Source organism: Littorina saxatilis, linkage group LG2 (assembly GCF_037325665.1).
Source record: "Littorina saxatilis isolate snail1 linkage group LG2, US_GU_Lsax_2.0, whole genome shotgun sequence".
In the NCBI taxonomy this organism is placed as follows: Eukaryota; Metazoa; Mollusca; class Gastropoda; order Littorinimorpha; family Littorinidae; genus Littorina; species Littorina saxatilis.
The window spans coordinates 1,325,285-1,338,908 of NC_090246.1; the positions used below are offsets into that span (position 1 = coordinate 1,325,285).

Below are 13,624 nucleotides of genomic sequence, written 5' to 3' on the forward strand. Positions count from 1 at the left end.
ATCTCTCTCCCTCTCTCCCTAACCTCCTGTCTCTCTCTCTCTCTCTCTAACCCTCTCTTTCTCTAACCCTCTCTCTCTCTCTCTCTCTCTCTCTCTCTGTCTATTTCTCAAACCCTCTCTCTCTCTACCTCTCTCTCTCTCCCTTTCTCTTTAATCCTCTCTTTCTCTAACCCCTCTCTCTCTCTCTCCCCCCTCTCTCTCTCTCTCTCCCCTCTCTCTCTCTCTTTCTCTCTCTCTATCTGTATCTCTCTCTCTAACCCTCTACCTCTCTCCCTCCCCCCTAACCTCCTCGCTTTCTCTCTCCCTTTCTCTCTAACCCTATATTTCTCTAACTCTCTCTCTCTCTCTCTCTTTACCCCCCCTCTATCTCTAACCCTCTCGCTGTTATTTTCCCAGGAGGGATCATTATCAAAATGAATTACAATATTTAAAATCATTCCTACCCACCACACCAAGGAAAGTTTCATTTTAGGGGTATTGTAGGCTATTCCTTACCTTTGTCTTGCACTCCTAAATGGCTTCCGTTATCAGAGGAAATAGCAGGACAATTACCAACGAGTGTTTTATGCTTTAATGTGACTAATTGGATTCTTGTTCTTGTACAATTGTTTTTGTTCTTGCCATTATTCCTGTGTTTCCCTCTTTATTTCAACCCGAGGTCTTTCCTATTCAGGAGGGCTAGCTCAGTTGATAGCACGTAAAAGACCTCGGTTATTCTGCAAGGCTGATTATACCCAAACACGCTAACACCTGGTTTAAACATAAGTTTATTTTAACAAAGGTTACAATCATGACATGTATACAAAGTTCACAGAAACAGCAACAAGCTAGAAGCTTATAGTGGTGTTCCTGCATGACAGTACAACATAAGGCGGTAACGGCTGAAAAATTTGTCTCAATAAACCAAATCTATTAATAACGTAATGAACGTTGCATAATGATGATAAAGAAGACAGTAAAGGAAGGAAGGAGGGAAAGAAGATGAATAAAAGAAGAGGGATGGGTAGGAGATGTGCAGAAGTTAAAGTTGTTGTCCGGCTTGTAGAGCATTTATTCTGATTTACCCAAAGCGGCCTGAACGTTTAATGAACGAGTGTACGGTGGAAAAAAAATTTCCTGTTCAAATCTGAGGAATACTGTCTGTCTCCGTTTAAAAGGTGGGGGAGGTGAATTATGTGATTGGGGAGGGTACAGTTTAAATGAAAAGCAAGCTAACACCTGAACTTGCCTCAGAAACTGTTCAAAGTCTCTGGACAGAACGATTGCCAGTCCATTGTCATAAATTAAATTCTGAAGTTTGTTTCGGGATCTCATGGAAAAATAGTGCAGATATAAAAACTGATTGTAGGCATAACATGATCACTTTACTTGCAGCGTGCAGAGGCTTCCAATGGGTCAAAACGACCGACGACGGCGCGCAGCTGGATATCTGTTCCGGGGATCCAGTGAAGCTCCACTGGTACTTCAACCTGTCGCAGGGAGAACGCGTCAAGGAGATCGAGTGGAAGCACCAGGCTGAAAACGGTGACGTGCGCGTCGTGGCCAACTACAACAAAAAGAACTTTGTGCCCACGGCGGATTTTTCTGGCCGGGTGAGTCATGGTGGGACTGGGGCGCTGGAGCTGAGCTGCGCCACCATTCTGGAGACCGGAAACTACACGGTGTTGGTCAAGATAGTGGACGTTGCCAACACCGTGTCCGAGCATCGTCGATGGGCTACTGTGGTGATCAATGGTATGTGTTATCAGTTGTGAATTCTTCTGGTCTTTGCCTTACGCCTGCCTTACCTCGTCGATGTCTCTCTTTCTTTGCCTCTCTGTCTGTCTGTCTGTCTGTCTTGTCCTGTCTGTCTATCTGTCTGTCTGTCTGTCTGTCTGTCTGTCTGTCTGTCTCTCTCTCTCTCTCTGTCTCTCTCTCTCTGTCTCTCTGTCTCTCTCTCTGTCTCTCTGTCTCTGTCTCTGTCTCTGTCTCTCTCTCTCTCTCTCTCTCTCTCTCTCTCTCTCTCTCTTCATCCCTGACCTGTGTTTTTTTCATATACATTTTGCAACAACCAGAAGAAAAGATGCACAACCTTTTGTCCCTCATTCATTAAAGTACCAACACTTCGTTCAAATGTTATTTGCTGCAGAATGCACTTGTGTTGGCGATGTGTTACACTTTTCTTATTTAAGATGTGGTTTTTTTTCTCTCAAAATAATCAAGTGACAATCACTCAAAACAAAAACCTCAGTTTCTCATCTTGCCTGACTGCAACCCTTTTGTTTGTTTTGTTCCTCAGTTTGAAATGTAAAATTGGACACAAATTATTGAGAATGAGGAAAATGTGTGATCTTTTGACCTATTTTGTACGGCTTTCTGCGACAATGCCAGCTGATGCTGCGACTGGACGCGTGCGTCTGTATAAAATGTACAGTACTATGCTTTGAAGGAAGCCCGAGTCTCAGCGACATCGTAAAACATCAAACCCACGCGGTGGAAACATACTGAACGACTGCGTCTCCGATTTACGTACAATTTCTGATCTGAAGGCCCACAATTTTTTTTTTAAACTTTGATGTGCCTGCATGGTTTCATTTGTACACTTTCATATCATGCAGACACCCCGAAGACCCTCAGCGGAGAACTAGAAGTGCGTCAGGATAGGAAAGCGGTACGTGACGTCACTACCAACCTTTGGCACGTGCAGCTGACCTGTGGACAGTTCTCCGATAGAGGTCACCCGCCTGTTGACGTCACCTGGACGGTAAGTTATTGATGAGTAGAATACGATACCGATGGTTGGCTTTGGTTGTCTAATGGACGCCTACCGTTTGCTTTGTTGTGAAAGTTTAAGACAGGGTACAACGTCATCGTTAATGGTTTAAAACCTCAGTGTAACATGACAGCATAAAAAAGACGTCTTGGTTAGATGCGCGCCTCGGTCTATACTCAGGTGATTATGTAATGTCCAGAAAATAATTTAGAAAAATCGTGACCAGCTACACTTCTAAGTGGTATTTCAGCAAAGATCATGCATGTCATTTGGATGTTTGGCTTCGAACGTGCTACGAAACTGGTACCATTACATCAACTTTAGTCAGGTTGACTTTGTGGCTTTTTCTTTTATCTTATCTGATGGCAGTTGTGAAGCCGTTTTTATAAAGTCATCATCTTGGTTTAAACAAGATTTTATTAATGAAATACAGGGTGGCATGTATATACGATATAAACATTTGTGGCCACACAACAAGCTAAGCTTTTATTAAGTGTGGTTATAAATATGTACATCTAGATAGGAATTGTTATTTCACGTTATGTCAAGGTCATAGAATCACTTATACTCTTATGAGAACGCAAGACAGACAAGATACAATTTTTACACACACACACAAAAAAGAGGAAAAAATGCAGCAAAAGAATTAGAGGATGTGACAGAGGACGGGAAGGACTGCAATATCGGGGAGATCCCGGGGGAGGAGGGTGGGGGTGGGGGGTGAGAGAGACGATGAGAGACTTTCACAGACTTGCAGGATCAATGCTTCTGCAGCAGCAACAATTTCATTGACATTGTCGTACAAACTAATTAAGCTGAGGTTAGTCATGTGAATACACAAAATCTATCACTTAACCTTATAAAGCTATGTACCTTTTCGAATATTTCAATGTTTTCGGTAAAACGTAGGTTTGGCAGACCAAACAATAAACATTGTACATTTTGATGATCATTCGGTAATGTGTGTATAGTTAGTCTTCGGACATCATCGTAATTACTACAAAATAATAAATAATGTTCAACATTTTCATTTCGATATCCGCACTGACAAGTCGGGTTATCACTTAAGTGGCGTTTCACCATATCATCATTTAAATCGCTCATTTCTAATCTTAGTCTGCAGTGTATAATTCCGTCTTTTCTCTTGCCATAATAATATTGAGGAGGAACTTTACTATCTGAACGACATAAAAACTGTTTAAACTGGCTAATTGATTTTGTTAATTTGATATTATCTGGTAGAGAATTCCATGTTCGGGTAGTGCTGGGAACAAATGACTTATTATACAATTCAGTTCTGTGTGGTGGTACGACCCGTTCAAGTGGGTTTCGTCTATGATAGGGGTTCACAGTCGAGACAAGAGGAGGCAATAAATCAGCCACGTTCTGAGAACATTTCCCATGTACCATTTTATGATACAAAATTAATTTATGTTTTTCCCGTCTTAGTTTTAAACTACTGAAGCCTGATTCGTCATATAATTTTTGGTGGCTTGTTCCTTTAACTGCTCCGACAATTACCCTTAAGGCCTCGAGGTGGAGCTGTTCCAAAATGTTAGATAAAACTTCTGTACAACTGTCCCAGACGACATCGGCGTAGTCAAAGTGTGGTAATACGTAGGATTTATACATAGTTTCTAAAGATTTTCTACTAAACCTGTGCTTATAAAATTTCAAACAATTAGTCAATAACATTACTTTACTTGCAATACTGTTAATATGAACATTCCACTTACAATCATTTTGTAAAAAAACGCCCAAGTGTTTGTGGTTGGCAGTGTCCTGAACATCTATGTCATTAAATGTCAAACAATCAAAGTCGCAATCACGTCGTTTAAAGTTTAGCAGCTTAGTTTTTTCATTATTAAATTTTACCTTCCAGTCGTTGGCCCATCTACTTAATTCCTGTAAATCCGAGTTCAAAATGTCTTTATCGTTCATTGATAGGTACATGCTTGTGTCATCTGCGAACAATTTAACAGTGGATTGAACATTTAAGACAATATCGTTTTTATATATCAAAAACAGTAGTGGCCCCAGCACAGATCCCTGGGGAACTCCAGCTGGTACAGTCTGTGGGGCCGACATGTGTCCTTTTACAACAACGCTCTGTAATCGATCATTTAAATAACTTCTAATCCAACGTAATAAGCGTCCTCTTATGCCAATGGCCTCTAATTTGTACAATAGGCCTTTGTGCCACACACGGTCAAAGGCTTTTGACATATCCAAAAATAATGGCTTGTGTTGGGAGTCCCTTATCAGAAGCTGTACATAGATCATTGTAGGTGCAGAGTAACTGGTTTACAGTCGAGTCACCTGGTATAAAACCAGATTGCACAGGCGTTATTATGTTATTTAACTTCACAAAATTAAAGATATGGTTGTGGACACACTTTTCAAACACTTTCCCCACACAGCTTAACAATGATATAGGTCTATAATTCAAACAACTCATTTTGGATTCTTTTTTAAATATCGGAGTAACATGTGCATATTTCCATAACATAGGGTGTTGTCCTTCGTTCAGGCAACGATTAAACAGCGCTGTAAGCAGTTGTGAAATAATACTGATTGCTGCTTAGCCTATTATGAGGCGGGGATATAGCTCAGTTGGTAGCGCGCTGGATTTGTATTCAGTTGGCCGCTGTCAGCGTGAGTTCGATCCCAGGTTCGGCGGAAATTTATTTCACAGAGTCAACTTTGTGTGCAGACTCTCTTCGGTGTCCGAACCTCCCCCCGTGTACACTACATTGGGTGTGCACGTTAAAGATCCCACGATTGACAAAAGGGTCTTTCCTGGCAAAATTGCTTAGGCACAGTTAATAATTGTCTACCTATACCCGTGTGACTTGGAATAATAGGCCGTGAAAGGTAAATATGCGCCGAAATGGCTGCAATCTACTGGCCGTATAAAATTTCATCTCACACGGCATCACTGCAGAGCGCCTAGAACTGTACCCACGGAATATGCGCGATATAAGACTCATTGATTGATTGATTGATTATGTACGTGATCTGAGCCGCATGCTTTACTAATATCAAGACTTTTTATAATGTTAATCACCTCTTCGACGGACAGATTTAGCTCGCTCAATTCACAATCAAGGAAAGGAACAATCGGCAGGACATCATTTACATTATCCAGAGTGGCTTGCTGTACAAAAAAGTCGTTAGAAACGTTTCCCTTTCCTTCGTTGTCATAATAAATGTTACCGTTATGCTCAATAGGTGGTATTTCATCAGAACCAATTCCTTTCTTGTCCATAAACCTTTTCACAATTTTCCACCAATCTTTTTTATTTATTATTGTCTGAGTTACATATTTTCGAATCCATTTCATTGTGATAGTCTGTTATCCGTTCTCTTTTCTTGTCGGTTACGTAATTTCGTACCTCGCGAAATAATTGCCAATATTCTGGTATGTTTGTTCTCTTTGCTTTGGCATGAATCCGGTTTCGTGTATTTATGAGTGACAATGTGTCAGCGTTTATCCACGGCGCGTCTTTAGGGCTAACTGTTATCGTTCGGACAGGCATATGCTGTTTGGCGATGTTCATTCTGATAAGAGTAACTGAAAAAATATCGGCGCAATCATCGATAGAGTTGCTTCCGATAATTTCATTCCAATTTACATCTGATAAATCTGCACAAAAATGTTGTACGTTTAATCTGTCATAATTATATATAGTTCTTTTAAATGGCTGCTTGGTCTTTGCTGTATTATGAATAATAACACATGGTACGCTATGGTCACTGCATTTGGGTGCCAGTACGTCGACGCTCTTTACTAAATGGAGTGTTTGAGTTAAAATCAGGTCCAAGATCATCTTCTGTTGGGCGGCTAGAGTATACAGACTGTGCTTACTAGCGTGTCCATATCTGTCCGGCGATACGTCACTAATATCATTTTTATAACATGACTTGACATGACTTTTACAGACACCCGATGGTTCGCAGAAAGAGAGCTCCAGTTTCAAGGACGGCAACTTTCACCTTCCTCTGCCCAACCCAACCAAGGGAGGTAACTACTCGTGTTCTCTCCCTTCCTTCTCGCCGGCCACCAGGTGTCTCCCTGAGAACTCCGCGCTCCGTAATGACGTCACAGTCGATGTTGACGAGGTAGGCGCCAGGTTCTCATTGCTGGAGGCACATCAGGGCGCTTTGCAGATACAACTCGACGACGACATGACAGCGATCACGACTGGCCTGAACAATACGGCGTCTGCTATCATGGATGGTCATATGGCAGCGGTGTCTAAGAGATTGGACACCATCGATGAACTGAGAAACACGACGAAGGTTCTTCAAACTCGGTTGGGTATGTCACTGCTGTCACATTCAGATAAACATCTCCAAAGACGTAGCAATACACTCGTGAACAAATAAATGCAATCATTAACAGAGTTAATCAACACTCTGGTAGAATGAAAAAAAACGAAAAAACAAGGTCAAAGAAACAGCTAAAATTCCTCCACCACCACCACAAACAACAAAAGAAACAAGTCGCGTAAAGCGAAATTACTACATTTAGTCAAGCTGTCGAACTCACGGAATGAAACTGAACGCACTGCATTTGTTCACCAAGACAATACAGCTTCGTCAATACCCGCAAGAAGAAAATCGTTCACCTCCCACGTGCAAAACGCAGTGAAATTGACAAGCCAGAATAGCGCGGTAGCGTATTGCGATAAGCAGGAAAGCGCGCTGTTCTGTATTCTTGTTAGGTTTCTGAGTTTGTTTTGAATACAACATAATTATCATATCTATGTTTTTGAAATCAGGAAATGATAAAGAATAAGACGATATCTTTTTTGGATCGATTTCTTAAATTTTTATCGTAGTGCTAATTAATCTATTTTAGTTAATTGTGATCACATTTTAAGAGTAAACATGACATATGTATGTATTTTTAGATTCAGAATTCGATGAAGAATACGATGCAATCCATTTTATTCGATTTTAATGACAACTTTAATGAGCAAACTCATTATTTAATTGTTAAGCCTCCAAGCTGAAATACAATACCAAAGTCCGGGCTTCGTCGAAGATTACTTGACCAAAATTTCAACCAATTTGGTTTGAGAGCGTGACAGTGCCGCCTCAACTTTCCCCAAAAGCCGGATATGACGTCATCAAAGACATCTATAAAAAAAATATTAAAAAAAAATCTGGGGATATCATACTCAGGAACTCTCATGTAAAGTTTCATGAAGATCGGTCAAGTAGTTTTCTCTGAATCGCTCTACACACACACACACACACACACACACACACACACACACACACACCCACCCACCCACCCACACACACACACACACACACACACACACCCACCCACCCACACACACACACACACACACACACACACACACACACTCACACACACACACACAGAGTTCCTTCTCTTTTTTGCGTGTTTCCCCTCCATTTTCTGTTCAAACCTTGTTCGTTCCGTGTTGCCTTTTGTGTTTTTTGTTTTTTGTTTTTTTTCCCTGATGAAGCTTTCATAAGCGAAAATTCGTATCGTCTTGTGCTGTTCTTGTATCGGTGAGTACAGAAATCCTTTGTTTGTTAACTTTAAAACATTTAGTCAAAACTTGACTAAAATGTAAAAACTGACTACAACCTTGGATATGTGTGCGTGCGTGCCTGCGTGCATGCGTGCGTACGTGCGTGCGTGCGTTTGTGCGTGCGTGTACATTGATGTGTGTGCGATGGGTTATTTTGAAGAAATATACCGCTCTAACGAATCAGCTAACGGCCTAATTTTAATTTCAGATCTCGCAACCAGAAGAGTGCATTTCCACGCGACCCTCGGTGCAAAAATATCCCTTGTCGTTGGGAATCATCTTCAACCCTTTAGCAATGTTTTAAACAACGAGGGACAGGCTTTTGCCAGCACGACTGCTGAATTTACAGCACCTGTGAATGGAGTCTACTTCTTCGTTGGATCAACGGGACCTCGAACTAGTGGCAAATTTGGAAATATGCGACTGATGAAAGAAGGTATTTCGCTTTCCGAGACATACATCGAACAGGACGGAACCTACGATGTAATGGGAACGTGCCATGCCACGGTTCATCTTAGTAAAGGACAAAAAGTGTGGCTGGAATGCACCAGTCAGGATTCGACGTTTTGGGAGGGAACGGCTTTTACTGGCTTCCTCGTTTACGCGGACAACTGACAATTAAAGATATAAGCCATTGAGTGCAATATGCGTCTACTGCTTGAAGCAATGTTGAGCATAAGCATAAGCTTACTTACTCTCTGCTTCAGTTCAGTTTTGATTCAACGTTTTCATCTGAAACATAACATACCCAAATGCGATACATGTTGTACTCAATGCATGGTCAACACATTGCACGTCACATTATTTCATATTGTATCTCACACGGCATACGCGCTTTGAACTTCGGATAAGGCGCTATATAAATACCCGTTGTGACGAATGGAATTCGTGTATCGACTCCCTCTCTCATATTAATCGAGACTTCACTAGTTGCGTACACAAAACGAGGTTAAATGACCGAGACTACGTCATGACGACACTGGATACATATGACGTCAACGCTCGCGCCATTAGTCCAAAACTAGTGCAGCGTACAAGACAAGAATTTGTTTATCTTCATGGAAAGAAATTTAAAGAAGAGAGCAAAAGGAAACAGCGTGCACTGGTATATTAATTCGTGAATATGAACTGTACATATATTCAGTTGAGGTTGCTAGGATGCAATGCTCTGACCGTTTCATTGACTCCAAGATGGCAGCAATCAACGAAGCCACATAGATTGCACTAGCATATGTTTCACCTTCCGTGGACGGATTTCCACATTTTTGCGATCTCCAAAGGTCCACTAACCGAAGGTAAAACACGCTAATACATTTTAACATTATTGATTCACAGGAAAACACAGGTATTGTTCATTTTCCATGTGTTTGTGTCAGTCTGTGAACTCTTGTTTCTGTGTTTGTTTTAGAGAAACAAATTGAATGATATCGATGGAAATCATACTTGATAATAACAGATATTGCACGTGTGTGTTGCAGAAGGTGCAAGTGTACAGGGGTGTACAATGCTTGTGTAAATGATGTCGTGTGAACACTGTGGGAAGGGCAACGTCAGCGGTAACCACGGAAGGAACCACCAACGTCCCCAAGTGTCACCCAGATCGAGTTTATCATGATGAGTAGACTACTTTATATTTTGTGAACATTAACACACCATCACGTCTTCATTTGTGTAAACCGAAATACATTTTCAACGAGAAGAAGAAGTACGTTCCGCGCTTCGATATCAAACGTCTACGCAACAAGAAGAAGAAAGACAATGTTGTTACGTGTGTGTGAAATCACACCAGCGAAATCATAATCTATAAAACTTTCATTTGAAGATTCTAAGAGAAAGGGATTGATGTCTGCAAGAATGATCACGTGCATGTTTTTGAAAGTACAGAATTATTAAATTTCTTATTACTTCTTTGCACTTGTCTCTGTTAAACACTGATCAGCCCTAGAACGAGAAGCAGACGTCACAATGGGGGCTCGAGTCACGGGATATTGAATCAACGTTTTACTTTCGATCCAGCCGTTCCAAATTTTTCTCGTTTCAAAATTGCTGTAGGTTTCTTGCATGTCGATTTGTATTGTATATGTTCGTACTTCATCGCCATCGTCTCATCATATAATTTTATTTATTTACCTTTAGTTATATTACTTATCACAGATCTATAACTCAACGTGTGCCCTATCACACGGTAAAATAAAAACTGGAAGTGTTGTCAGCTGAAACGACACGTTAAAAAATCAATATTTAGCGAGACCACTTTTGATTTGTTAGCTCCCAATTTTATTTGTGGTGTTCCAATTCATCAGTGTGATAGTATTCTTGCACGTACTATCGGAACCATCATTCCCCTTAGTTTGTTCTAAATTACGCGGGAGGTTGGTGGGAGTCAGGTACCTAAGAGGTAAGGATTTAATACCTGTATTTCCCTGTGAAGCCCTATATAATCGACTTGTGGATATCAGTCGTATTTACTTGATGTAGAAGTGGCTGTAAATTAATCTACACAGTAAATGATGCGAATTGACAGTTGAGTTGATACATCGTGTATATTCAACGTTCGATCGAGTGAAAGATCGATCTTTTCGCCAGAAAGAGTCAAATAAAGTTTACAGTGTAAGTTCTCGTTGGTAGATAGAAGTAAACTGACTCACGATAGAACGTGGAAACATAACTCTTTGGGTGGTTGTGTGGAAACGTAACGTAACATACGTTGAAGAATTATTTCAAAGTACAGTAGAAGTAGAGCTAAACTAGGACTTGCATTTTGTGCACGAAGGCGCCGCCCGACTGTTTCTTTTTGTAATTTGATCCGAAATTTAGTAGCTCGACGGTGTTTGAGCAACATACATTTTGTACGTTTTGGAATAATACGCGAGGTGACTTATGAGTGACGACAGTTCCCCAGCTCATAATTTTAGAAAGTCCACCATCGCAGCCCAGTTGGCACGGAAACAGCCGGCCGACAAATCTCTCCCCATAGTGACCACAGATAAGAAGGGAAGAAAAACCCTTACTGTCGGTAACGATCGGGAAGAGGTGATAGACTCGTTACCAATTCCTGCTGACGAAGAAGAGAGTGTTCATCTCTCTCTTCAAGTTGACAGCAACCGTAACGACGAAGAGGTTGATCCACAGGCGTGCACGGACGTGTCACCTGTAAATATGTCTCAGTCCACAAGTGTAGATCCGCTAGAGTTGACTAGACAGCTATTGGCCGAAGGACAGTTGTTGGGGTTAGAAGGAGCCGAGTTGCGTGCATTTGTTCTTAATCAGAAGCAACAAACTCTTGATCGCGAAGAACGTGATGCTGAACGGCTAGAACGTGACGCTGAACGACAATTCCAACTGGAACAGTTGAAAATCCAGAACGCCAACCAAGAGGGCAACAGGAACAACAACTCGCCAGGACGTATTCGCGAAGATGATGGTTTCAAGCCCAAGATTCCTTTTCTAGACGACCGTGATGACATCGAGAGCTGGTTCCATCAGTTCGAGCATTATGCTCGAGACTGTAACCTGAGTGATGCAGCAAAAGCTTCACGTGTAGTGTACTTTCTGAAGGGTAAGGCGAGAGTCATCTTCTCAAAGCTGAACGAGGAAGACGCTAATGACTACGACACTCTCAAACACGCTTTGTATGAGGGCTTCCAACTCACTAGCGAAGATTATAGAAAGAAGTTTCGCCAAACCAAGAAAAGCGCCACTGACACGTATAAAGAGCACATCACGAAGCTAGAACGGTATCTAGACAAATGGGTGGAATTAGCAGAATGCGACCAAGATGTAAAAGATCTCAAAGATTTGTTGGTCCGTGAGCAGGTGTTGGACACCCTTCCTCCTGACCTCGCCGTTCACATTAGGGATAGAGACCCTAAGAGCGCCAAAGAGATTGGGATGATAGCCAACACATATCAACAATCTAGATCGAACGTCAAAACTTCATCAACGTACGTCAAGCCTGAAAAACGTCGTTCTCCCCAAGAAGAAACAAGAATAGCTGCTCCATCAACAAAACCCGCAAATCAAACTCTAAAGGCAAAGTTGAGTGACGCCGAGAGAGAGAAACTGCGAGCATCTGGATGTTGTTTCATTTGTAAATTGCAAGGGCATGTATCTCGTTTCTGTCCAAACAAGAGAGACACAGCAGGTGCAGTTTCATCGAAGAAAGATACACTTGAGACACCGATCCTCTTAGAAAAACTTTGCGGAAATTGCAAGGAAAAGAAATGTGCCGAAGTGGTACCAGTGAAGCTGAATGGAACAATTGTCAACGCTTTGAGAGACACTGGATGTACTGGTATCATTGTCAGCAAGAAGTTTGTGCCAAAGGAGGCATATTCAGCGAAAATGAAGGAGACTACTCTGGCAGAGAAAGACTCCAAGAAGATGTACCACACCGCCGTGGTGCACATCGATTCACCCTACTTTGACTCCGAGACAGAAGTAACGGTGATGGACGACCCAATTTACCCTGTCCTCATAGGTAAATGGTATGGACTAGGTAAAGAGAAGAAATTGACTCCCACATATCCTGTTCGAGACCCAGCATGGTACCCTGGGACAGCAGCTGCTGTTACCACAAGAGCACAAGCGACAGAGGACGCCCAGAAACCAAGCTGCAGCCACAAACAGGGAGTCAAGGAAGAAGAAAGACTGTATTCGCCAGCTGATCTGAAGAGAGAACAGGCAAGTGACCCTTCGTTGAAGACCATCAGGCAATTTGCCAACTCTCCAGAAGGGATCAATGGGATACGGTATTCATACAAGAAAGAAATCCTGTATAGAACAACGAAAGATCGCCACGGAAACGACCGTTCACTAGTAATCGTTCCGAAGAAACTCAGGAACAAAGTTCTTTCATTTGGTCACGATCACCCCATGGCAGGACACTTAGGTCAAAGAAAAACATCTGACCGAATTAGAGCAGAATTCTGGTGGCCAGGGTGTGCAGGAGACATTCGTAGGTATTGCTTGTCCTGTGACACATGCCAAAGAACTGCGCCGAAAAGTCAGACAAAGAAAGTCCCTCTGGGAAGGATGCCACCCATCAGTTCAGTTTTCAAGAGAGTTGCGGTGGATATCATCGGCCCGGTCAAACCTATGTCGGAGAGCAAGAAACAATACATCTTGGTATCTGTTGACTACGCTACCCGATACCCCGAAGCCGTAGCCCTGAAAAACATCCAAGCAGACACCGTAGCTGAAGCTCTCTGGGAGATGTGGACTAGATTGGGAATCCCAGATGAAGTGATAACGGACCAAGGCACACAGTTCACCAGCCACCTGATGAAAGAAGTGAACG

At 42.0% G+C, this 13,624-nt stretch overlaps 1 protein-coding gene across 1 annotated transcript in view; it reads left to right on the forward strand.

The window, feature by feature from the left end:
* LOC138957562 (uncharacterized) overlaps window positions 1-9,189 on the forward strand; it is a 9,478-nt gene extending 289 nt beyond the window's left edge. The window contains exons 2-5 of the mRNA XM_070328661.1: window positions 1,375-1,734; window positions 2,598-2,743; window positions 6,695-7,073; window positions 8,534-9,189. Of these exons, the coding sequence (XP_070184762.1) occupies window positions 1,375-1,734; window positions 2,598-2,743; window positions 6,695-7,073; window positions 8,534-8,940 (1,292 nt within the window). The 3' untranslated portion in view covers window positions 8,941-9,189. The remainder of the gene's footprint in view (window positions 1-1,374; window positions 1,735-2,597; window positions 2,744-6,694; window positions 7,074-8,533) is intronic.
* Window positions 9,190-13,624: the final 4,435 nt, after the last annotated feature.